Source organism: Eleginops maclovinus, chromosome 20 (genome assembly GCF_036324505.1).
Source record: "Eleginops maclovinus isolate JMC-PN-2008 ecotype Puerto Natales chromosome 20, JC_Emac_rtc_rv5, whole genome shotgun sequence".
NCBI lineage: Eukaryota > Metazoa > Chordata > Actinopteri > Perciformes > Eleginopidae > Eleginops > Eleginops maclovinus.
In genome coordinates, this window is record NC_086368.1 from 4,310,156 (window position 1) to 4,338,088 (window position 27,933).

Consider the following 27,933-nt stretch of genomic DNA (forward strand, 5'->3'; position numbering starts at 1 on the left):
CGTCTAGAAAATCAAGAAAATTTCAACTTCACAAATCAAGTAAAACATATTTGAACTTGCGTAAACTGTTTCCTATAGAAGTCCCATTATGAATCACGGGACGTGAAGTCCTTACAACTAAACTTCCTCTTTAAATATATGTTTATGCTGTGGTATGTCACGCTTGCTGTTGGCAGAAGGTCTTGTTCCCTGTGTTGCTGCTTCAACCTCGTACAATATGTTTCTGTAAACTGCTCTCCGCTCAATGTGTAACTGCAGTGAAGAAACCCTCATATGTAACTTGTTTTTAGGATTGTTTTTCTGACTGTTGTTAGAAATCCTTCCTCTGTGAGATAATGATTTACTCCTGGTGTTTTCCACAGAGCTGCTGAATGTTCTTGTTTTTCAGCGGCGTGGAAATAATTACCTCATGCAGAAATAGATTATTACTTTGTGTCTCAAACTGCCCGTCTTCTGCTTTTATCTAACTGTAACGGCTGTTTGCTCATTCACAAATACATTACAGACATCAGCTTATACAGTATGAAACCTTTTTTGTAATATTTAAGGTTGTTTTATTACATGGAAGTAATTTGTATAATATTTATAATACAATATAACATGCATTAGATACAATGAACATTAGGAAATCAGGCTAAGAGTACAACAAATAGTTGCTTGCAAAATATTTTTAGCTATAAAAAGCTATATATATATATATATATACAGTGGTATGCAAAAGTTTGGGCACCCCTCTGAGATTTCATGACAATTTGCTTTTCCTTTATAATAGAAGATCACAGCAACAACATTTGTTTTCCTACAAAGATGTAGACGTTTTAGTGTTTTCCAGACCAAAATTCTTAGGGTAGCATTACATAGTTTTATTATAATAAAATAAAATGCAAAAATGGGATGTGCAAAAGTTTGGGCACCCTTATAAATAGCATTCATTTCAACACCTGTACGGATTTATAGCTGACAGGTTGCTGCACAAAATTGCTTTGATTAGCTCATTAGACCTTCAATTACAAAGACAGGTGGAACCAATCATGAAAAAGGCTATTTAACATAGGTAATAGCTGGCTGTGCCTGGCCTAGGTTCTTTCTTAGGGAGTGGCAAGATGGGGACCTCAAAACAACTCTCCACTGACCTGAAAGCTAAGATAATCCAACATTATAAATTAGGAGAAGGGTACAAAAAATTATCTGACAGGTTTAAACTGTCTGTCTCCACAGTCAGAAACGTAGTTGTGAAATGGAAGGCCACAGGAACAGTCCGTGTGAAGGAAAGATGTGGTAGGCCGACAAAAATAGGGGAAAGGCACAGGCGAAGGATGGTGAAAATGGTCACAGAGAAGCCACAGACCACCTCCAGAGAACTACAACAACATCTGGCTGCTGATGGTGTAGTTGTTCACCGTTCCACAATCCAGCGTACTTTGCACCAGGAAGAGCTCATTGGAAGGGTGATGTGCAAAAAGCCTTTCCTGAGTGTTAATCACAAGAAGAGTCGCATGAGGTATGCAAAAGCACATCTGGACAAGCCAGAAGCATTTTGGAACAAAATACTGTGGTCAGATGAGACCAAGATTGAGTTATTTGGTCATAACATGAACAGGTATGCATGGCGAAAAAAACACACTGCATTCAATGAAAAGAACTTGTTGCCCACTGTAAAATTTGGTGGAGGATCTATCATGTTATGGGGCTGTGTGGCTAGCACAGGTACTGGAAAACTTGTTAAAGTTGAGGGCCACATGAATTCCTTACAGTACCAGGAGATTCTTGACAAGAATGTTCTAGAGTCAGTCACAAAGTTGAAGCTACGCCGGGGTTGGATTTTTCAGCAGGACAATGATCCTAAGCACCGATCAAAATCCACCAAGGAATTCATGCAGAAGCACAGGTACAATGTTCTGGAATGGCCATCCCAGTCCCCAGACCTTAACATCATTGAAAATGTATGGATTTATTTGAAGAAGGCTGTCCATGCACGGAGGCCAAGAAACCTGACTGAACTGGAGACGTTTTGTGTGGAAGAATGGGCCAAAATACCACCTGCCAGGCTTAAGGGACTTGTCTGTGGCTACAGGAGGCGTCTACAGGCCGTTATTGCAGCAAAAGGAGGCAATACTAAATATTAATGGAATTATTTCTTAGGGGTGCCCAAATTTATGCACAGGCCTATTTTTGTTTGAATGCACATAAACATGTTTCTGTTTGACCAATAAAAGTTATTTCACTACTGAGATGTTTCTGTTACCATAAGGTATAACATATGTTAAAATGAAGTTGCTGCTTCAAAAGCTCAGCAAGTGACAAACTGATGCAGTGGTTTTCCTAAGGGGTGCCCAAACTTTTGCATACCACTGTATATATTCTTTATTTAACCAGGTAAAAGTCTCATTGAGATTCAAATCTCTTTTTCAAGAGTGACCTGGCCAAGAGGGCAGCATGAACACTGTTACAACACAAACGATACAGGCAGAGCAATACAGCTAATGGCACATTAGCCAGTCTATATGCACATAAATAAACTGTTATAAAGAATAAACACTTGCACAATTTTAAAAATACTTCATGTAGGGGATATTAGAGCAATTACCTTTGTAGCAAATATCTGAGCAATAACTGAGAATCAAAATATAGAATTATGTAACATGATTACTTTCTAAAAGATATTTAGTCTCTGCTCAGAGAGGTTATCAATAATCCTGCTGGTAATCCAGAAATAAAATTTAGAAATAAAAAAGTCATCTGATTACATCTGGTGTTATAGAACTGTAAGGGAATACAGTTAGCTTGTTTTGTTTTCTGATTATTTTATCCAATTTCATGTAATCAGTTACTCCCCAACTCTGCCAAATCTGTGTTTCTACGGACCATTTGTTTTTCTTTCTTGAAACGGTTAAAGTTAGATCGTCTGAGAAGCTTTTTACCTTTCTAAACGGTGAAATGGTCATTGGAGCGAGGGACAGGGTTGTTGAAAAACAAAAGCTCTCGCATGCTGAAATACGCTTGCATTGAAGCACCACAGTATCTGGTTGAAGGAACGATGATAATATTCTAAACATGGGAGAAGGAGGTGAATTCAGGCTGGTTCATTGTGATCACAATGAAAACAGCTCAGACACATATAGAGCCCAGAAAACAAACGTTATTCAGGCTGTAAATGTAATGAGCCACTAAGCACAGCGTGGCTATTTCTAACATGGACAACATCGTTAGGAGATTTAAATCATACCTTTCTAACAGAACAAGCTTTAACCGTCTCAGCAATTTGAGCTGCAGTAGCTCTTCTGTTGGATCGGACTACAAGGGCCAGCCTGCTTTCATCACATCAACTTTGAGAACAAAGTGTTCACTTCCCCCCTAACATATCCCCCCCACTGACAGGTTCCATTCTAACTAGATAATCTCTGATCCTCACTTCACCTGTCAGGGCTCCCAATGTTATGGCTGATCTGTGTATTCAATAATTGTGAGTGGATTTGAATAAAAGCCTTAGCTAAACGTTATGTAATGGAAGCAAAAACAGATACACTAAAATGATACTACTGCATGAAAAACAAAACCAGAAAACATTGTTTTTGTCTGCAGTGTCTCTTTTTAATACAATTAACTAACTACAGATATGAAGTGTGGTGACACAGCTCATGTTCATCTGATCTCCATGTGTCCGTGATATGAAAGCACTAGGCTAGTCAGGTTTCTTTGTTAACCCCACAGATAATATCAGTGTGGAAGTTGTTTGTCGCTCTGAACACACACTACATGTCCAGCTTCTTCTAAGAAGAACAGGCGCTTTTATCTGCGTAGCTGCTGACTCTGCAGTATTTATCAGTCTAGTTGATAACGGTTCTCGCTGTTAAGGTGTTAGTGTACTGTTCTAATGGCAGTCAATTAAACATTGAAGAAATAGAATTGATAACAAAAGGTCAAAGTTGTATTATTTCTTTATTTAGGGTTGGTATTTTTCCTGCGTACCGTGTTCCCTTTTTTTTTCATTCTTTGCTATTTTTGTCCTTTTATCCATTCACCCTCCATATATTCCTTTCCTATCTCCTTGCTCCTTTCCCTCAGAATTTAGTTTATTACCCTTTATTTTAAATATTTTCTTAATCCCTGCCTACTGATTTTCAAATGGAATTGTTGCTAGTGCTGCAGGAACGATAACATTTAAGCAGTACAAGGTTTGCTTGTCTCAACATCAAAGTCTTGGTTTAAGGCTTGAAATAAGATCTGTGGTTAAAAAAAACCTGAAAAGGATTTTAATGTTTTGTTTTGCAACATACAATTCTTCAGTATACCGAACTGTTGAATATCTGAAGCTGCTGAATGTAAACGACAAGTGTCTGAATGAGACTGCTAAACTTCAACACGCTGAACATTAGCCGCCTTTAGCTTAGCCGAGATGATGCACAGACATGTCCAGCAGTGGCTCAGTCAGTCCAGCAGTGGCTCAGTCAGTAGGGGCTTGGACTGGGAATCATTGGGTCGCCGGTCCCCGAACAGACTTGAAATATGGAAAGTGGACTGCTACTTGGAGAGGTCCCAGTTCACCTCCTATGCCCTGCTGTGGTGCCCTTGAGCAAGGCACCGGACACCTCCAATCCCCCCTCCCCATTGCTCCCCATTGCTCCCCATTGCTCCCCGGGCGCTGCACAATAGCTGCCCACTGCTCCTAGTACTAGGATGGGTTAAATGCAGAGGACCAATTTCACTGTGTGTGCTCTGCTGTGTGCATGTATGTGACTAATAAAGAAGGTTTCATCCTCCGATTCTTCTATCTAGACATGTGACCGTGATGCTATCCGTTTATAGCCTAGCGTTAACTTTTTTTTGTTTCTGCTTCAAAAATCTATGTGGAAATTATTATTATTTGCCACCAATGTTATTTTCTGCAGTTTTCTCCAAAATCCGATGGAGATATCACATTGGGGAGGGAAAACACAATTACAGGGGGCTGCTCTGGCAGTGGAGGAAGCAGACAAAAAGTCAGGCGTTTTAATATACTTTCCTGGCTGGACTAAAGACTTCCTACAGACAGACACATGGTTTCCAGCTTGCCAACCTGAGGCAGGCTTGCAACCAGCCTGCTAATACTCCTGATTGCGAACATTCCCCAGCTCCAGTCCCGCCTTCTGCCTCTGTGGAGGTCCTCGGAGCCTAAACCAGACTCACAGGCCTCATGGAAGAAGACGCAAGGCCAGGGCCCCAGCAGCCGTGCTTCCAGCCCCCTGACCCGGCACACTTCTTTTTTACGGCGTAATTTCCTCCAACTTCACGCCCACTATGACGGAGACAAGCAGCAGTCACTGATCATACACAGTATATCAACAGGTCAGGTCAGGTCTTTTGCTTCAGTGTTCAGATACTCACTGAATAAGTGCAGAGCTCCACGCTGCTCTTCTCCTTGTGTTTGTAGGCGGGGCCTTTACCTGCAAATTGGCTCCATGTGCTTCTAATTGTGGCAACTCAGTGTCAATCAGCATGGTGGAAGTAAAGGTTAAAATCAGTCTAAACATTTCAAAATAAAAGCATGTAACGGGAAGTAAAACCATTTAAGTCACACAATGCATCACTTCCACCATAAAATCAGACAGAATATTATAAAACATGCACATAGAAATTGGCAATACAATCAATACAATATACTGCCATGTGACATTTACACTGACTTGTGTTTGACTTTTATTCTGTTGCTGCTGAATTTCTCTGGGAGATCAATAAAGTTCTTATCTTATCTTATGTTAATTATGCAAAATTAAACAAATGATTGTTTATTTTAAAGGGAAATGTGTTCACTGAATGGGCTTAGACTGCAACATAAAGCACAGAGCGCTCTGAAAATATTACCAATATGACCAATACTCTGCAGCTGCGTCATGTTGTGCAAGGTCTTATCAGGTGTGTGTGTGTGTGTGTGTGTGTGTGTGTGTGTGTGTGTGTGTGTGTGTGTGTGTGTGTGTGTGTGTGTGTGTGTGTGTGTGTGTGTGTGTTCTTGCGTAGTGGGCTACACAGCTATAGGAGTTGACACAGTGACATCAAGGAGGCTCCGGTTGCATACTCACCCACTATTTGACATCAGCAGTGACGCTGTTCTGTGATTGGTCGATGCTAATAAGGAATTTAAGGTGATGTGGGGTAAAACCTCCTGATGCAAAAGGATGACATAAGAGCACACTTTTTATAGTGTGTATTTTACAAGTATTAGTGAGTGATTAAAATATGGGATTTTGCAAATACAGCTTTACTGCATTTACATCTGTCCACATTTATCCGTGCTTATTGCAATCCATAACACATTTGTTGAGATATCCAGTGTGAACCAAAGTGCTCGACACCTATCAATGTGGACAGAGACGTACAAGGACACTAAACAACCTGAGGACCAACACAAAACAACAAAATGTACATTATCCTGCTGTGCACACATTATTTCATGCAGTACAATGCGTCGTTGAATGCACCATAAAAGGTTTTTGTGACACTCAGGAATGTAGGAAAGATAATACTGTGATTAATCTCTGATCTAAAGAAAGTCACACTGAAGACAACACCTGACCTTTAGGTTTAAGTGGCTTGCAAAGATGTGTAATGTCTGTTTACGCAAGTGTAGGAATATTAAAAATTGGACACAAAATAAAAGGAAGAAGATGTTTCCTGTATTTCTACTGTAGTATAAGGTCAACATGTTAAAAGAAAACCTTGAGAATAAAGTCTAGATGTTTTACTTTTCAGTATTAATAGAAATCAGAAGTTTACTTTGTTTTGCATTTTGACAAATTTAAAATGACAGAAAAACGTAATGTTTGGGTGTCAAGTTTCTAATTGAGAATAATAAACGTCATCACTCAGACCATTAGCGCCCTCTGACAATTGCATTCACGCTTCAACTACTCTGTTAGTCAATCGAAGGAAAAAATGTTGGAGAATAAAGCCAACATTTCAAAAATGAAAGACAAACTTGAGTCCCAAGTGAAAAAGTAAAATAGTAGAGAAAAATAGAGAAATGATCTGCTTTGGGAAATGGTCAGCAAAATTGTGAAGTTGAAATGTAGGAAATGACCAAAAGTATTTGAACCCACAGGTACAGTAGGTTACCAGCGGTTATCACACCAGATTCTTTTCATCACCTCATCATTTGTCATTTTACGACTCAGCATTAACTCAGAATCCTTTTCATCCCGTCTGCCAACTGAGCCATAACCCCAACCTGCAGCCAGCGACACACTGCCAACTGTGAGGCAATTTGATAGTAGAAAGACAGAAAGGTAGATAGATAGTAGAGAGACAGACAGGTAGATAGATAGTAGAGAGACAGACAGGTAGATAGATAGTAGAGAGACAGACAGTAGATAGTAGAGTTCAGGTTCTTTCAGTCCTCTGAGGTGACAGCTGACGTAGGAATTTGGCTGAGAGACTAATTCAGTGAGTAATTCAGTTTGAAGTCGTTGAGTCATGAAAATCTGATCGATATTTGGAAGGGGATCAAACTCTCAGCATCAGGATCTGCTGACGCACAGCGACACGCCGGGAACACCTGTAGCTCACCTGCTGAGACCAGATCCAGGCCAGCTCCCCTCAGGGTCAGGTCCCTGAACAGAAGACGTATCAAGTTAGTTAGTTCAAGTCTCGTGTCTGATTCAGTTTCAAGTGTTGGATGAATTCTCCATGAAGTGTCTCAAGAGCTTAACTGTTTCTTTACAGAAGAGTAGGAGAGCCTTCTGCATAAAAGGGGAAAATTAAGAGGAAGAAGAATTTTTCATTTGTTGTAAATAATAAATACAATTCGATAGGTTGAGAGGTCAAACTTTCAGTATAAGGTCCAGGTTTGTGAAGAAAACATGAGGGGAGAATATTTTTGGGGTAAAACCTCCTGATGCAAAAAGATGACATAAGAGCAAACTTTTTATAGTGTGTATTTTACAAGTATTAGTGAGTGATTAAAATACAGGATTTGTGAGTAATCACTCAGGATAAGATCCAGGTTTATGAAGAAAACATGAGGGGAGAATATTTTTTACTACATTAAGAATATAAGTAAAACTTTTTAGGCAAGATCAATATTTTCCAGAAAAGCAAAAATAAAGATATTTGCTACTTATAATACTTTTCTTTATTGCAATTGTGAACAAGTAACCGTCAAGATGACGGGATCAAAGAGAAAACATGAAGTATTCGCAGTATCTGAATCTACTGATCTGTCTGCCTGAGATGTTAATAAAGAAACATCTCAGATCCCAGCTGATCGGGACTTTATCTTTGCCTCTCTTCGCTTCCTTTTCTGTTATTATATTATAAATTATAATTATCAACAGCTGTAAGTCCTCATCTGTCTCTCATTCCAAGGTTGTGCTTTAGAGTTAGCTTCAACTTTATATCGACAGTAAAAGAATGTCCTGACATTCTGACTATCGATACCAAAATGTGACAAAGCCGCATTAGGAAATAAAAGTCCTGCATTGTAATTTCTTTTCCCTGAGTAATGGTGCTAGATTATATCAAATCTACTTTACTTTAATACCACATAAACTACTTGATTATTGTATGTAGTAGTAAGTAATGAGATAAATATAGTGGAGTTAAAAGTATGGAAATGGAGGGGAAAAAGCAATAATAAATTAACATATAAACAAATAGCCATTTGGATGAAAATATAAAGAATATGCTACAGGTTCTTCTTTTCAAGGGACAAATGATATAGTCAAACATCCATAAAAAATAAATGTATTTACAGACACTGCCAAAAGTATGAACAAACACTGCTCCCCTAACACTCATTTTGACTTAATGACTAACAATAACAATAATAATAATAATAATAGATTTAATTGATATAGCACTTTTCATGACAAAGAAAGACAACAATAGCAGTCACAGCGACTCTTACGAGGACAGCATTAATACAGTTATTTTACACCTGCTCTTCTCAGAGTAACGGGTTTTATCACCAGTCGTTTGAAATATGTTTCTCTATAATTACAGCTGCTACCTGACAAGTCAGACAGGTACAGTTAATCTGAGGAAACAACTTTAATAGCTGCATTTCTTCATGTGACAAAGACCATAACACTGCCTTCATGGAGGATGATCTGTGAGAGTTAAACTGCATGAATGAAAAAACATGTAAATAAAAGCAAGTGAGATGTTGTAACACACACTAACTCTTGGTAGACATTTTTAAACAGTAGCTAAAGACACATCTTTTTAAATGAGCTTTTTATTAGCAACACCCCTCTTTTTAAATGGAGTTTTTAGTATCTGTTCACTTTTTATTTTACATTGTTTTAAAACATGTTTTGTGGTTTTAACAGGTTTAATTATTTAACAGTTTTATTAGTGACAGTTACTTTTAAGTTGGTCTTTTTATCTTTTAATTGTTTAACCTAATTATTATTATTGAATTTTGTTGTTTATTTGATCTATTTTATAACTTTTTATATTTAGGTGGCTGAATTGATTCTTTGAATGTTCAAATCCAGGTTCAGGGATAAAATGTGAAGTCATTTTTGGGTCAATCTTACTATTCGGTGCCATTTCAGCATGGTAACTTTCAATCAAAAACTACAAAATGTTTGATGTTTTTAACATTTCATCTGAAAGAGGGATTTTCAAACTATAAGAAAAATGTATTGGTCCAGCTATGGATATTATACTGTAATGTTTTTTTACCAAATTCTTCACACATGACGTAAGCCAAATGTCCACCCTGTTATGGGACATTCTCATTCCTCTTGATAACTGTTTTGAATGCACAGTTTTAGTAATATTTACATTTTCTAAGAGCTACAATGTCCCTCATTTCACCCTGCAAGGATATTTTCAGAAAGTATGCATAAACAAGCATTATATTGAAAGAGGCCATGTTCAGTTTAAGGCACAATGTAATTTCAACACATTTCTTTTAGATTTAAAAGGAATATAAATGGAATTTGAACCCATTTTTAAGTACATTTATTTTGCTGATTCATTCCCTTCAAATAACCACAGAGACATGCATTACATTTGTTGATTTGATTTAATTAACATAAAAAACACACACAGGTAACAGGATGGACAGAGGAGAAACAGGGTGGACAGGAAGTAACAGGGTGGACATCAAACCAGTGAACAACAAACATTCAAGAAACATTTAGCACCTCTCAACAAACTCATGTAGATGCATGTCCACATTGAACAAACTCTCTGTACACCAAAAATCACTCACACCTCTCACCTCTCAACTATGCAACAACAAGACAGACAGAGACAGACACAGACGGAGACAGTTATGGAACAGACCAGCAACCCATGTGTTTTCCAACAAAATCCCACACCATCTTCTCCAGCTGAACTGACCTCTTATTCAGAGGTTGTGGCTCTTTCATTAGACACACAACCTGGTCATCCCTGTACCATGAAATGTCCTCTCGTGGACTTGGCCAGTAGAACTTGTTGGTGCCATTCTTGTGCATGCATTTTACTTGTACATCATCCTCAACCTCCAAGATGATGCCTGGGTAGGGCTCACCATCATAATTGATAATGCACCACTGACCAATGTTGCCTTTTGAGATGTTCTCAGGCCGTGATGGTCCTTCGGTGCAATGCAGGCTTGCCTCTTGACCCATGCTTGCCTCTTGACCCATGCTCACCTCCTTCAGGTCATAGCATGCACAGTCCAGCACACCTTTGTCTGCCTGGCAAAGGCAAGTTATGTCCCGGTATTGAATTGTTCCCGGAGAGGAACTGAGGACTTGATGTATTTTCATTGTTCCTTTCACAGGGGGAGGAGTGGTCATTGCCTCAAATGCCGTCCTGCCTTTGGCACTATCCCTCTGCTTTCTTTTCTTTTCTCGCCATTTATTTCTCTGTGCTCTCTGATCTCTTTCACTGAGATCTGCCACTTTCTTTTTTCTTCCTTCCTCTCTGTCCTTTCTCCACTTCTCTTTCTCATTATTGAGATATTTCTCTCTTCTCTCAGGGTCAGTGTCACGACGTGCCCTGTAGCGCCGCTGCTTTTCAGCTGCAGACAATGGCGCCATTCCCTGACAAATACATGCATACTATTTCAAATCATCTTTTTTGGAAGTATACAGCAAATTAATACATTAATACATAATACAGGGTGGACGTGTTATGCTTGACCTCATCAGTAAACCTTTATAAAACATTGAAATAAATGTTGAGTAAAGAGTGGTACTTACTCTGCTTCTTCTTGAATGTTTTCCCTCCAAAAATATTGTTACATTAGAGAGTCATGTGACTAAAAGAATAGTCAGATGATGCGTTCTATGGAATTCTCATCAGAGTAACAGGGGGGACAGTTGACTCAGGGACATAACATATTTGAAAGATTTTAAGCATTTAAAATGCATTAATAACAGAAAATAACATCTGGTGAGAAATACTTTAAATAAGACAATACAGAAATGATGAAAAACCTTGAATTTATTAGATTTTCCTTACTTATATATGTAACTGAAGTCACGCAAACATGTCTGGGGACATAGTATTTTAGTGTACTTGTGCTAAAATCAGACTATTTTATTTTAAATTCATTTATCCTGTGTACATATAATTGTGTCCTATGGTAGAGGGTGGTTAAGCATACAAGAAAAGGGTTTAGAAATAAGTAGAAGCCCATTTGTACAGAAAATATACCATATTATGTCAATGGGACTCAAATGGCACCAAATACTAGGAATGACCCTTTTATGAATAAAGCTTTGTTGAGTTTAGGCGAAGTAAAAAAAACTCTTATTATGACAAAATACCTTATTTTTAATTTAGGATTTTAGGTTATGCTCACCAAGTGATGACATCGAAGCGTTTTTAACGGAAAGCAGGAAACAAACCCCTCAATACAAGGAATTATAGGTAGTAACTGAGGTATAACAGTAAATCAGACAAGAAACAGAAGTGAAGAGCGCCATCTGCTGGATAGATCAGGTTGTTCATCAGCAGAGGTGTACAGAGTGTTCAGATCTTCACTTTAGGTAGTATGCAATATAAAATGTCAACTAAGTATTAGTAATGAACTTGTTGTACATTTCTTTTTTGTTTTATTTTTGTATAAACCTTTCACATCTGCTTTAGTAGATAAATAGACAAGTTTCCCCTGCGAATGTATATATTTATTTTAAATATAAGTTCCATGTTCCACCAACAACCATAGCACGTTCAAAGTCACCTAAATCACCTTTCTTCCCCGTTCAGATGCTGTCTGAACTTCCCCAGGTCTTCTTAAACCTCTCTACAGGCCTAAATGAATTGAGTTGCTGCCATGTGATTGGCTGATTACATAGTTGCGTTAACGAGTAACAGGTGTACCTAATAAAGTGGCCAGTCAGTTGGCCATTCATTACTTTAAATATATATACAAATATTTAAAGAAGAAGAAGGAGGCCTTCCGGGATATGTTATCCTGGGTACTCCTGATGCAGTTGCAAGGTATCGACAGGCCCGAAGGGCAGTCGCCTCAGCCGTGGCCGAGGCAAAGCAGCGGGTGTGGGAGAAGTTCGGAGAAGCCATAGAGAAGGACTTTCGGTCGGCACCAAAGTTGTTCTGGAAAACCGTCCGACACCTCAGGAGGGGGATGCAGGGAACCATCCAAGCTGTGTACAGTAAGGATGGGACGCTGTTGACCTCAACTGATAGTGTGTTAGGGCGGTGGAAGGAACACTTTGAGGAACTCCTGAATCCGACAACTCCGCCCTCTATGTTAGAGGCGGAGCTGGAGTATGAAGGGGGATCAACTCCAATCTCATGGGGGGAAGTCACTGAGGTAGTTAAACAACTCCACAGGGGCAAAGCCCCGGGGGTGGATGAGATCCGCCCAGAAATGCTGAAGGCTCTGGGTGTTGGGGGACTGTCATGGTTGACACGTCTCATCAACATTGCGTGGAAGTCGGAAACAGTACCGAAGGAGTGGCAGACCGGGGTGGTGGTTCCTCTCTTTAAAAAGGGGGATCAGAGGGTGTGTGCCAATTACAGAGGCATCACTGCTCCTAGTACTAGGATGGGTTAAATGCAGAGGAACAATTTCACTGTGTGTGCTCTGCTGTGTGCATGTATGTGACTAATAAAGAGGGTTTCATCCTCCGATTCTATCTATCATTACTCAGCCTCCCCGGGAAAGTTTACTCTAAGGTGCTGGAAAGGAGGGTCCGGCCGATTGTCGAACCTCAGATTGAAGAGGAACAATGCGGTTTTCGTCCTGGTCGTGGAACGACGGACCAGCTTTTCACTCTCGCAAGGATCCTGGAGAGGGCCTGGGAGTACGCTCATCCGGTCTACATGTGCTTTGTGGATTTGGAGAAGGCGTATGACCGGGTTCCCAGGGAGATACTGTGGGAGGTGCTGCGGGAGTATGGGGTGAGGGGTCTCTACTCAGGGCCATCCAATCTCTGTACTCCCAAAGCAAGAGCTGTGTCCGGGTCCTCGGTAGCACGTCGGACCGATTTCCGGTGAGGGTTGGCCTCCGCCAGGGCTGCGCTTTGTCACCAATCTTGTTTGTGATATCCATGGACAGGATTTCGAGGCGTAGTCGTGGGGGAAGGGGTCTGCAGTTTGGTGGGCTAAGGATTGCACATCTGCTTTTTGCAGATGATGTGGTCCTAATGGCTTCATCGGTCTGTGACCTTCAGCATTCACTGGATCGGTTTGCGGCCGAGTGTGAAGCGGCTGGGATGAGGATCAGCACCTACAAATCTGAGGCCATGGTTCTCAGCAGGAAACCGATGGACTGTCCACTCCAGGTAGGGAATGAAGCCTTACCCCAAGTGAAGGAGTTCAAGTATCTCGGGGTCTTGTTCTCGAGTGAGGGAACAATGGAGCGTGAGATGGGCCGGAGAATCGGAGCAGCGGGAGCGGTACTGCAGTCGCTTTACCGCACCGTTGTGACGAAAAGAGAGCTGAGCCAGAAGGCAAAGCTCTCTGTCTACCGGGCCATCTTCGTTCCTACCCTCACCTATGGTCATGAAGGATTGGTCATGACCGAAAGAACGAGATCGCGGATACAAGCGGCCCGAAATGGGATTTCTCCGCAGGGTGGCTGGCATCTCCCTTAGGGATAAGGTGAGAAGTTCAGTCATCCGGGAGGGACTCGGAGTAGAACCGCTGCTCCTTCGTGTTGAAAGGAGCCAGTTGAGGTGGTTCGGGCACCTAGTGAGGATGCCACCTGGGCGCCTCTCTAGGGAGGTGTTCCAGGCACGTCCAGCTGAGAAGAGACCGAGGGGTAGACCTAGGACCAGGTGGAGGGATTATATCTCTTCTCTGGCCTGGGAGCGCCTTGGAATCCCCCATTTAGAGCTGGTTGATGTGGCCAGGGAACGAGAAGTTTGGGGCTCTCTGCTGGAGCTGTTACCTCCGCGACCCTGACGGATAAGCGGGAGAAGATGGATGGATGGATGAAATATATAGTACTCTCAAATATTTTCTGTCAATCTTACCTTTACACATATATATTTAAAATAAGATAAACTAACATTGACATAACTCATATATGTTCAGTAAAGTTTCAAATTAAAAAAGTATTATGTAACCAAAAGAATGTTCTGTTAATGTAACTCATATTTATTTAAAGTAAAATAAATAAATAAAAAAGGAGACGTGGACATATTTATAAAACTTTTTAATTCATTTTTTAAAGGCTAACTGAAATGTGTCCAATTCATACCATGTTCTGTGACAACAACGATAAACCATTGTCTTCAGTTTGTAACAAACAGAAGAAAAACAACAACATAACAAACCTCGCAGCACGTAGACCATCCAATATAAATAAAATAAACAGGTTTAATACACAAGTAAGCAGGTATTACCATTGAGGATAAGTAGGCCTGTATATAAGAGTGTGAGCCATGCTGTGAACAGGTTTAAACTCCATCGCTCTTCCACTTCAGAGGAAGAGAGAATGAACCTTTTCTACATTTAAACCAGAAAGAAAACTATTGTACATGTCCCACATTTAATCGTGAAGATGCTTGCAGGATAAAACTGAACAGGTGGAAGACTTCTACAATAGTCACTGCCTGTAAGATATTGAGGTTTTGCTTAAATACGCACACATATTGCAACAAAAAAAGAGAGTGTTTTTTCAAAAAAATGTTCAACATTGTCAGAGGAAAGGCGCTGTGCAACGCTGATTCAAAGAGCAGGAAAAAACAGGAGCAAAAACACAAAGGAGGAAAACAGTTTCTTTCACACCTTCTTTTCTCCAGTCTGCACCGCTCTTTAAAACGAAGTACTCGTGTGTTATTGTGTACTAAAATACTTGTTAAGAGTTACAGGAACTGGAAAAAAGGAAATTGTAAAGCAAAGTGTTTAACCCAAAATAAAAAAGAAAGTTCAAGTCAGGTGTAACTCTTGTTCAAGAGTCGGGTTTAGGATGATTCCTTCTTTGGAAATGTCTTTAATGATGTGTTTGAGGCCGGAGACTTATTTCTGTTTATTTTTTACTTGTAACGTTGTGTCTTGTGTTGCGTTCCATTAAATATCAGAAGTCCAAACTACATCATCATGGTAGGTCGTAGTTGACTCAATCTTAAGTTAAAAAATGCGGAAAATAACAGTTTGTAGGGTTGTTTTTTAATAACTGTTAGCATTGTTTGCTATCCAACAGTTAAAATCCACACAGAAAGTTAGCTCGCTAAAATGATGCATCTTTGATATAAAACAAACACACATCTGCAGATATTATATCTACATATTAAAACAGTGTCCGGCTTCCTCTGGAACGCAGCATAAGAAACTGTTTTTCTTCATTCTTCGTTATGGAAGCCCATTTTTGCCAAGAAAAGAGAAAATAGCTTATCAGATGTAAGAAAAAAATTGTAAAAGCATCAGATATTAATTCAAAGATGCAACTTCTGTTGTTGACAATATTCTGACGCAGTAAAAAAGATTGCACATCTAGTAGTATTGACTTTCATCATTACATTTTCCCTTAGGTAAGTCATCATTTTGAGTATTTTGGGTCAAAAACAACTTTGTGCTGCTTTGTAAGCGTTTATAGAAACCTTCTTCAGCGGATTTATTTATGCAGTTGAAATGAATTTACAGATGTTCACGTCTCCCAAGTTGTCAACAACAGACTTTACATTTCTAAGTACCGTTGTATTTAAGAAATGTTTTTCTCTTTTCGTGCCTTGAATAGACTTCCATACATCCTGGCCGTGTTATTTGAAGTACTTTATTAATATGTTGGTGCTTTCAGTGTCAAAAGGCAACAGTATGGGAGTATTGTTACAGAGTATTTGACGGGTTCATCGCAGAGGGAGGCCTCCGTTACGCCCGGCCAGCAGAAGGCACACATGTAGACGCTGGCCAGGCGAGGACAGCCGATGACTCGAGGTGTAGCGCACAGGAACTTCCTGTGACATGCAGTGAGTGCATTGTGACCTCAGAATAAAATGGGTTCATAGAGTTGGTTTGCACAAATGGTTGCTCTTGAAACTACAGGTGGCACTTTGAAAGTGTTGTATTTACACGTCCTCCCAATCATCTGCAGCTCTCCTGTGGTAGGTAGTTTTACACTCCAAAAAAATAATAAAATTGTGTGACGATGGATCGAAGAAAAAGGTTTTGTTCTCAAGTGAATAAACAACAATAATAACAACAACAATAACAAAAAACGTACATTAAGAACACTACGTTAAAATATGACTAATATTATCAAAAAGGCAAATAGTAGGTGTATTGCAACGCTCTATCAAAAACATCTTCATCATCCTCAATCTCATCATCATCCTCATCCAATCAGCATCCTCTGAGACAGTAAGGAGGCGTGGCCTGGGATGATTGACAGCCCAAACTAGCCACTCACTTTTCGCCAGGCAGGCACATTTACAACATAGCAACAAAAATAAAAACACTTCCAAGGAGAACACGAAAAAAAACAGCCAGCCAATGGGAGCGAAGGCTGGGGGAAAGGAGCTCTGTCATTGGACAGCAGGTATCGCTATGTAACAGGAAGAGCTCGTTCCGACAGGAGGAGGAGGAGGACTCTGTGTGTGTGTGTGTGTGTGTGTGCGTGTGTGTGTGTGTGTGTGTGTGTGTGTGTGTGTGTGTGTTGGATAAATGTTTTTCTTGTGTTGTCCACAATAATAAAGATATGTGTGTGTGATGGTGTGCACCTGTGTGTGTTTGTATAGTCTGCTCTGCATGTGTGTGTTTAGTTTTTGTCTAGACAGCTGGAGGTCTTTCCCAGGACACGTGCATGCATACACACACACACACACACACACACACACACACACACACACACACACACACACACACACACACTGAAAAAAGTGAAACGTTGACTTAAATTAAATGTATTATCTCAACAGATTTCACATATGTTTATTAGGTTAGTGGAAAGCAGTCATATTAAGTTTAATAAAAAATAGTAATTGCTTCAACTAACCTAAGTATGTAAATTAAACTAAATAAACTAAAGTCAACGTTTCAGTTTTTCACTGTGCAGTATAATCCAAGTCAGATATTCCAGTTGTATGCTCACCACCTCACAATTACATGCCATTTTGGTTAAAACCCTCACTATTTAAAACATAAACAGCCTCACACAGGCGTGCTAGTTAAACGTCGTCAGATTTCTTTTTAAATGTTAAGATTTAAGCAAAATGTGTGTTTTTTGAAAGTAGTGAGCATATACTTGAAATAAAAGACAATTTGATTATACTGAAAGAGTTGTGCGAGAATTTGTGAACATATGTTTATATATATTAGAGATAAACTTGGGCCCGCATTTAAATGAATTCATGAAGAATTTTCTCAGGTGTTTGATTCCTGGTCACTGTGGAGGCATGCTGCAGATACAAGTACACACGTTTTCTTCACATATAACACAAAGTGAGTACACAAATGATCATTTTAAGGGTAAATGATTCCTTAAGCTGTCACATAGAATGTTAAAAAACTGAAGGGTAGTAAATTAATTGTTATCTCCTCTTTGCATGTAAACATACCAACGTGTGTGTGTGTGTGTGTGTGAGTCAGTTATAGTGTGATTTGTGTTCTCTCTCATCCCTCCTCCCGTCTAGTTTTGATTCGTCAGCCAGCGCAGGTTTCCCTGAAGCGAGAGATTGATTCTACACTGTTTCACTTCTCAATGCGCCCTACTGTAGGCACATTATTTTAAATAATCATCACTATTTCTATTATTTATTTCTACTGTGACGCCCTATTCAGAGCCTGTCCTGCCTTCTCATACCCGCTGCAACCCTGCAGGGAACCAAACCATTTTAAAGGAAATGCCTGGTCCAAACACAAGTATAATACTGATGGAGGGAAAGGTGATAAAAGGAAGGGGAGGAAGGTTAATAAATTATCTAAACTTGTGTTTGGGGGCTTATAATGTCATTACGAGGTGATTTACATTCTGATTGATCCACTCGTCACTCCTTTAGCTGCTTTGGGTCAAGAGATTAATTTCTTTACATTGTGATATATACTACACAAGAGGAGGAAGAGAGACAGTGAACAGATGGGGGGAGGGAATCGCAAAGACATTACTTCTGATTATCTGTATTTTTTCAGGAGTTTGAGACAGAGTTCAACAACAGGAATGTTAACTTCCACTGTTCAATGGATTTTTGTAAATGTTATAAAATGTCTTTTTTTGGCCTTTTGACTCTCTCTTCTTTCACTAAATTCCGCTGACTCAGCATCAGGAGTTTTAGCTGTGATTGGTTCGGTCCCTGCGGAGGGCGCTGTTGCATAAAGACTGGACACTAAAGCGTCACATCAACAAAAAATCTAACAAACTCAACACTCAAAAGACTCAAACTACAAATGTCTTCACGTCCTAGTCTTTCTACTTTAGTTTAACCTTTAGTCCCACGCACTGAAAGAGATGACAGAAGAAGAGCTGCTGTAAACACTTGTGTCACTTGTCAACACTTCAGTGTGTTTAGTATGAGACAGCTCCTCTGGTGCTGCGAGAAGCACAAAGAGTTGTGCTCCAAAAGTGAAAAATCCACAAAGATAGGAACAAAAAATAACTTTTCAAAGCCAGACTGAGTATCAAACAGATATTTTGATGCTGACATTCATCATCAAATTTCAAAATAAAATATTCTGATTTAGGGGTTAGGGTTAGGGCACTAGCATTTAAATGAACTAGCAACAGTTCTAACTGTTTAAAGTTAAACTTAACTCAATTGAACTTTAAACAGAAAACACGTTTATGTGACTTTTTTTAATATATAGTCAACATTCTGCTTGTATGACGAACATTTAACTTAATTAAATGTATTTATTAGATTTTTTAATAAGAGTTTCGTATAGAAACACAAACATATTTTTCAAAGTTAGGTTTTTGAATTGTTTGTAATTGTACTGAAACTCTTAATTGTAAGACAATGAAACTCTTTGAGACCCAGGTCTGGCTTTATGGATAATCAGTCACTGATTCCATTTATAATTTGTTGTAAAGGTTTTCAAGTTTTGGCGCACAACTCTATGCATCTTTTAAAAGTGTGGGTCTAAATCTCACACTCTAACCTATCTATATTAAAGGATTCTATCGTAGCTTTTACTGGCTGCTGCTGGCTGACAGAAGATTGATGTCTCTTTCCTGGTGCAGTAAAGTGCTCAGCGATGCCTGCAACAGAGATAACCTCACCAGAGGGGAGACACATTTTAAATGAAAACGTTGGTGTGTGTGCAGCCACAGCAGTGCACAGTCGGCGTATCACTCATTTAGGGCGACATGGCTACCTTCCTTAAGTAATGCAACTCGAACAGGACGTTTGGTGTTGCTTTGATCTTCATTATCTCTCTCTTCTCACTCAATTATCATAAAATAAAATAAAAGAACACACAGCAGGATACAACTAACTACTCTCCTGTTACTTTACACAGTGTCGTGATTAGGTCAGACGTTCGTTTGTGAAAAAGTCTGATTAACGTGAAAAGACTGGTGGCTCATTTTGGTAGCAACAGCCAGCTTTGGGATTGGCTAACAATTCGGCCAATAGGAAGAGAGAGAGCTACAAGCAGAGTTTCCGATTGGGCCCCACATGTCGAAGGCTGACTCATGGTTGGCTCGCAAGACTCGGATACTTGCATAAATGAGGGATTTATTTGTTTTTATATCAATGGTACGGTAATGGTATCCGAGTTCGTGGATCCAGAGTCAGACTCCAATATGTTTCCGTGATACATTCTGCTGTGCACCGCCCCTCTGGTAAATCTCTGTTCTTTTCTTTTCATATCACGCCTCAATTGACAGAGCTCCTACAAAGTAAGTCAGTCTCACACGTTCCATCTGCTCATACTAAAAAATAGTGCAATTCTTTTCAGCATTTATATAAATAACTCTCAATTCGTGCTTTTAACTTCGCTCTCCGTTTGCACACATGTATTCGTATATATACTCAAAATGTAATACATGTATGTAGCAAAATGTGAAAGTTGGCACCCCAACAGATTAATGATGTTTCCTTTTTCTAAAACTAGACAACATGTAAAAACAGAAACGATAACAATCTATAAAGTTTAGAAAAATACCCCTACTTTCTCTGTTTTCTCCTTTATCAGTCATATTGCGGATTCCTTTTTTTCTGTGTTGAACAGTCGTGAACTTTGTGCAAACCTTCTTTAGAAAACATAACGTAAAAAAAGGATTTTAGTGACAGCTCCTGCATCGGTCGATATAAGGCAGAAACGTTTAGCTCAGGGACTCTTAGTGATGTGCTAAGCTAGGTTCAGATAACGCTAGCTAAATCTTGGAAATATGGTAACGTGCTAACATGTCCCAGTGATACAGCTAAAGCCAGATGCAGGAGTTGCTGCTAACATTTTTTTGACAAAGAACATAATGGAGTCAAAGCAGCAAGGGGGGGGGGTGGGGGGGGTTATCACTAGGAAATAAAAACAAAAACCTGGAAGAACCAAGAAGATTGCAACATTTCGCCATTTGCCTGGATAGAAAGATTTCTTTTAAGCGCGAAAAAGACAAACAAATAAAAAGTTCTATAGGAACGAACAAAACAAGTACATTTTTAAAATGAATGGAGACTAGTAGGATCAGTCTAATGGAGGAGGGAGGGAGCAAGGGAAGAAGGAGGCTTCCCTTTGCACCATCTGCCCTTCTTCTCTGACATCATCATCTGAAGTGCTCCTCAGACAGGAAATAGGAAGTGTGGAACAGGAAGTGCCAGATTTTCTCCTGCAACTTTGCTCTGCAGGAGTGATGTGGTTCTTACCTAAAGGAGATCCTTGAAGTGGGGAAACTGACCCCCCTACAAATTACCCTCAGAGTGGATTTTTACAACGTTATTCCTCATTGGCTACGGACCACTTCCAAGCAGACAAAATCCAGTTTCTTTCTATTTTAAGGAAGCGGTACTGTCACACCTGCTGGGGCTTCTGGGATTTCTCCTTCGTATTCCGGGCGTTCCTGTTGTCCACGCTTCCGTGCTGCTGAGGTGGAGGTCGCAGCAGGCCATGTATGAACGAGGAAGGTGGGACCTGCGAGGAGGATACAGTCCGATGATTGTGGCCGGGGGGCAGGGACGTGGGGTGGTAGTAGTGCCCGATCACCTCGCTGTAGGTCGGGGGGGGCTCCTTCCACTCCAGAGGCTTGCTTCTGATGCCGGGACTCCTGGGCTTCCAACACACTGACGCCCGAGTGCACGCTGGGGGGAGGGGCTTGCAGACTGGAGGTATAAAACAAGAAATAAGACTGATGGGCGCAGACCAACGAGGATAAAACCAAATGTAGGAGCAGAAAAATAACAGAGTGTAAAAATGTCAAAGAAATGTAGGGTTAAAATATGGTTTTTCCCAGTTCAAGAGAGTAACATTTACTCAAGAACCATTTAGAGTAGCGCTGCTTGTACTTTACTTTAGTCCATATTCTGTGTGATTGAGTGGTGAACGAGTTGGAAAACTTGGAAATTTGTTAGCATTTAAGCACTTTGGGGCTCCCTCACCTTGAAAGTAATCTGTTTTTTGCATGTGTTTCTAGTAAGTTTCTAATACGTTCTATAGTTAAGACATGATTTTTGACTTTAGTTCTAGCATAAAATCTGTTAAAGGTATTCTGATTCTGAGTTAATACCGCACTGGTGAATGTGTAAAGCTTTTACATTACGGTTGCTAGAATGTGTCTAAATGTGGCAAATAAACGTAATCACGCCGAACCTTAGCTGCCTTTAGCTTAGCTATGTGAAGTCATGACTAATGTTAGCTCTTTACATGTGGAGATTGCATTTATGCTTCAACTTTCATGAAAGCGGTGTTAATATGTGGAGGTTATCCTGCTGAACCAAAACGTTTAAGTATCTTAGTCAAGAGATGGCCATTTATCTGCACATTTTCCAAAATCCAATGGAAAAATCCCATTAGTTTTACTCGAGTCAGCCCTTTTTATGCTTACTTCAGGTTCGGCCTACAAAATCTGTCATCCCTGCACTGCTTTACGGTCAACACATCACATCACTCTTTGATCTATGAGTCAGTTATTGTCACCTGGCCTGCAGACAGGAGCGTGACGGGTGCAGTGGGTGGGAGTCGAACACCGTTCTGTTGGGTGGCGCTCGGACCGACTCTCGGTTCAGCTCCATCTGTTGCTCGGGGTCTCGAAGCTGCAACGTGCAGGGCCCCTGGTACGGCGGCGGCTCCTCCCCGTCCGACAGGCAGATGGTGGGGGGGAGGTCGATGAGGCTCTGGGGCAGGTAAGGGTACGTCGGCTGGAAGCGCGTCGGCGCGAAGGAGTGCTGGAAGCGCTGGGGCGTGGGCTGAGGCTGGGGGTCCCGCTGCAGGTAGGACGAGGCGGCCCCTCTGTCTGGGGGGCGGGGGTTGTACACCTGGTGCTAAGAAGAGGAAGGACGATGTGTTTCTGCTTAATTATTTCTGTTTAAATTTCAGTTATTAATTTGTTTGAAGTGTTTGTTTATTGTTATACCTGTAGATGGAAATGCAAATAGCTAAATCTAGCATAAATCCTCTCTTCGCTTTTTGTGATTAAAGTATTTGGATACATGGTCTTTGTTTAATAAAGATGTAATACAAAATATGACTCACCTCATTTAGACCACTGGTTGTCCCCGTGCCCTCAGAAGACCACAGACTCCCCTCCTGAGAGAAAGATAGAGAGAGATATACATTTATTTATGCAATATATGTATATATGATCAGTTATATGTATTAAAATATACATTTAACCATTGATGATATTTTCCAAATGTGTATGTGTAGGTGCATGTAGTAATTCTCATCTGGCCAATGCCAATAAAGCTATTTCAATAGCTTTCAAAACAATATATACATTGAAATGATATGGTTATAATGTTCAATGATATGGTAAGTATGTTCACTTTCATTATTATTATACTTTGTATTTATTCTTTATTTTTATTATGATTTATTTTTTAGATTTATTTTTGTTTGATAAACTTTTTGTCCAATAAAGGCTCGTTCGTGAACACTCCATGGCTTTTTAAATGAATCTCTTTTTTTATAAAGTATTGTCTTCATGTCTTAGTGAATCACATAGATCTTACTGCAGTTTACATCTTGGTTAGGGCAATTAATATACTATTTTTCAAATGACTTTTTTTAATCTTTTAGGCCGCAGATGTATTGCACAACCCTCACTTTGTAAAGATTACCCAGTTTCCCAGCGTTTGTTAAAAGAGTTTCAGGAAGAATACACACGCTGTTGTGGAACTGTCAGTTGTGTCTCAATGCCTCGCAGAAAGGAGACAAAAGCAGCTTTTAACTTCTATAAAGAATGTCTGGGAGGAACTTTTCCAACTTTTTGTCATTTTTTTATTCTCAGGCGGCACTTCCGCTGTCTATCTGCCTGTATGTGTATCAGTCTGATAATCCAAATTAACTGGGACAATGACTCCCCTGAGCTTATCAGGAGCTGTGTGTGTGTGTGTGTGTGTGTGTGTGTGTGTGTGTGTGTGTGTGTGTGTGTGTGTGTGTGTGTGTGTCTGTCTGTCTGTCTGTCTGTCTGTCTGTCTGTCTGTCTGTCTGTGTGTGTGTGTGCATGATTATGCTTCATCCTTTACTCATATCTAACTTGAAGACTGGAGCCACACACACACACACACACACACACTCTCAGTGATTCAGTAGCAGTCATATGTTTGGAGAAGCCTCAGGTGTAAGTCAGCATGTGTGCATGTGTGTGTGTGTGTGTGTGTGTGTGTGTGTGTGTGTGTGTGCAGGCGTGCTGTGGCCCTTAATGAATAATGAGTCAGTGTGTTAGCGTTAGCCTGCGGCGGTGTTTAATAACTAGGATCACATGCTGTCACTCTGATTCTGTCTCTCAGTAGAAACTGTGACTAAATCACTGAACACACCTTTTGTACTCGTTCTGTACAGTGGGGTCACTTCTGTTATGTTTTTATTGAGTCATGTAAAGTTATTTCACATGTTTCTATAGTGATATTTGGGCGTTTAAATAAAAGACCCACATGCAGGCTGTAATTCAAATGATTTCATTTCAGGGTTCCATGTGTTTTTTCTGCATACATTTAAACATCCAGCTGTATTTGTATTTGACTCATTAATATCTGCTAGGAAAGCTAACCTAAAACCACATTTTTTACAGGAATAAATGTAACTTTCACTTTTCCTCCATCATTAAGCATTTAACAGGTATGAAAGAGACATGTTGATAAATTACATTTATGACTTACTTTCATCTGAGTACTTTAATTTGAGTACATTTACTGCACTACATTTTGGTAGCCAATATTGCACTTTTTTCTCCACTACAAAAAATAACTTCGATACTTCTCAATACAACTAAAAACCTGGATCTTTGCAGACCGAGGGAACTTGTATGTTTATGAGCATTCTTTACATTGTACAACATCTGAGTACTTCTTGCACCTCTGCACGTGTTCAGGTGTATCTGTGGTACTCACGCTGGCCAGTGGCAGGTGTCTCCGGCGGGTGGGGGCGTGTCTGGAGAGCAGGGAGCGAGCTGATAGGCGGTAGTGGTTCAGCAGACAGGTGATGACCACCACCATCACCATCATCACCACCACGATCACCAGGATCTGGACGAACTCCAGCTGGGCTGCAGCCACACAGGGACAGAGATGGAGGTCAGTTTACGTGCGGTTAGTCCAGAACTCAGCTTTAAGTCTCCTGAGGACCAGGAGGAGGTTCTCTAAGATTCTATCCAGTTGCCTTATGGGAATTGTAGGAGGCAGTGTTTTGTCTCTTGCCTCATACAATGGACACATCTTTTTATATAACTTTCCTTTCCTAATCTTAAGTAAATGGTAAATGGAACAGTGCTTTTCCAACCCCTCAAAGCGCTTTATATGTCAGCCTTCAGCCACTCACACACATTCACACACACAGAGAGGCTGCCATAAGGTGCCACCTGCTCATGGACACACACGCACGCACGCACGCACGCACGCACGCACGCACGCACGCACGCACACACACACACACACACACACACACACACACACACACACACACACACACACACACACACACACACACACACACACACACACACACACACACACACACCGTTTGCCATTGTGAGTCTTTGCCCAAGGACACATCACAATGTGGAATGAATTGGCTGGGAATTGAACCACATGGGTTCTGATTGGTGGGCGGACACACTACCTCACACAAAGTAATACAGTTTTGTTTTTACAGCATCAGATAAAAAAAAGAAAAAATGAATGCTTAATATAAAGGTAAAGGTTAAAAAAAGAAGATGAAAATTAAGGGGAAAATTGCGGATAGCTTTGGAAAAATATTGGCATTAAACAATGATGTACTATGGCACCTTATTTATGTATTCCAGAAATGTCACGGATCAAATGTCATATATTTACACTAATATTATTTTTGATGTTTTACGCATGAGTGATTTACATTTTTGTTCAGGGTTTTCTTATTTTTAAATAATATAAAGAAATACACATTAGCCCTAATGTTACTACATTCAGGAGTAAACTCTGATAAACTGTGCATATTGAATTTGTTGGAGCAAACTGTCATATTATTTGTGTACATATAATTTGTATATTCATTGTATTCATTTTGTGGTTTTATGATTTTGAAATTATTTCAAACTGAATCTTTAAAAAAAGAAACGTAATTCCTCTTACTGTGTTTAGTCTGCATCGCTATACTCCAAAGCAAATTCTGTGTATGTATGAAACTACTTGGAAAAAAAGACAATTCTGATAAATGAATAAATAGTGTCTGATTCCACATGCTTCATTGTGAAATGTTAATTCAACTACATATTTGCATGTTTCTGTTGTGTGAGAGAAAAAAGGTTCTCAGACACAGTCCAGACAGATATGTAGTCCTTATGCAGAGTCAGACACACACCACACACCCCAAAAACCACACACACACACACACACACACACACACACACACACACACACACACACACACACACACACACACACACACACACACACAGAGGCAGACATGGACAGGGTTAGCTTTGTTTAGAGGCAGTCTGCCACACCCTTATGGAGCATTTTCTCACACTTTTTTTTCACAGGGAGCGGGTGGAGGTCAGGTCCAAGTCAGACAGCAGAACATAAACCAGACAAACACACAACACACACACACACACACACACACACACACACACACACACACACACACACACACACACACACACACACACACCACACACACACACACACACACACACTGGTTTTCAGACAGTTCTCACAGTCATGTTGTGTTCCTCTGACCATTACCCATCATAAAGACACACACACTCAGTCAGCTGACTCTTGTAACTCAGTCATAACTTTTATGATTTTATCCATTCATGCATGATTCCCAAACATGTACAGAGGCCTCTTAATTAATATTTTATCTAAATTTACTTTAAAAACAAGACTTGACTTGACTTGAGGTGACACCAACACATTAGATCAAAACATAAACACATCCCAAACAGGTAGAGAGGGAAACACTGAAATAACACACAACTGATCATGTGATCAACAACAGGAAGTGGGTTTAAAACACAGCTCAGCAGCAATGCTCAGGAACTTTGCACTGAATCCAAACTTGACTTTTACAGCAGAACTAGATTAATAAAGGCCGTCCAATCACAATGTAGTACATGTACGGGAAAGTCAGGTATTTCAGACACACACAAAACTAATCGAGGTCCATAGCCACCTGCATGGTAGATAGATAGATAAATACTTGCTAAATATTTTGATGGTCATTATCGTTAAAGGTTTTTTTCTGCAAAAATGCCAGGAAATATTCCTCTCATTTCCTCTGACGACTCGCTCAAAACCTGTAGTTGCAGACTAGATGGATTATTAGGAATAATAAACCCAACAGAATTCAACCTATAATCAAATAAAAAGAGGGATCTTCAGAACCTGGCAACCAAAAACTGCCAAAGTCTAGGAAGAAGTCTTCACATTCCTTCTTTTGTTTGACCAACTATTTTCTTCAACTATATTTTATTTTAAGAGCTACAAACCACAGAAAAGTAGCAAATCACCACCTTAAAGAAGCTGAAACCGGGGAATAATTGGCTTTTCCTAGGCTGGTAATTAACTAATTGATGCCTTACACAACATGCAAGTATTAGAAAGCTGCGAAATGTATAATCCTTGGTTTGAAGGTATCTGGATTTATGAAATATAAAGTAGTTTCCTCACCGCACAGCTGCGTCTGAATACAGTTGTCATGGTTGTGCGTGCCTGATGACGGCTGCATAGTCTCTGAAAGATCTTCCCTCGCACCCAAACTTAAATCCGTAGATGTTTGTAATCCTGTGACAGTAACCTGAAGATGTTCTGCTCCCCGAAAAACTCAACAAAAACAACAAAAAGAAAAGAAACTAAAACTGGAAGTCCAAACTACATCTCCTGAGGATGCTGCGACACGGCGTGTGTGTCCTCGCCGGGCGACACACACTCTCTGAGGCTGCACCGAGCTTTGTCTGATACTTTTTCTCACACA

The 27,933-nt window shown here is 40.1% G+C and overlaps 1 protein-coding gene across 1 annotated transcript; it reads right to left on the minus strand.

Moving 5' to 3' along the window:
* Window positions 1-17,395: 17,395 nt before the first annotated feature.
* pmepa1 (prostate transmembrane protein, androgen induced 1) lies at window positions 17,396-27,743 on the minus strand. The gene is given in 6 exon segments (XM_063909776.1): window positions 17,396-21,540; window positions 21,542-21,638; window positions 22,453-22,796; window positions 23,008-23,061; window positions 24,867-25,021; window positions 27,630-27,743. Coding segments are annotated over 6 exon segments (918 nt in total). The 5' UTR covers window positions 27,688-27,743; the 3' UTR covers window positions 17,396-21,330.
* Between the last annotated feature and the right edge of the window lie 190 nt (window positions 27,744-27,933).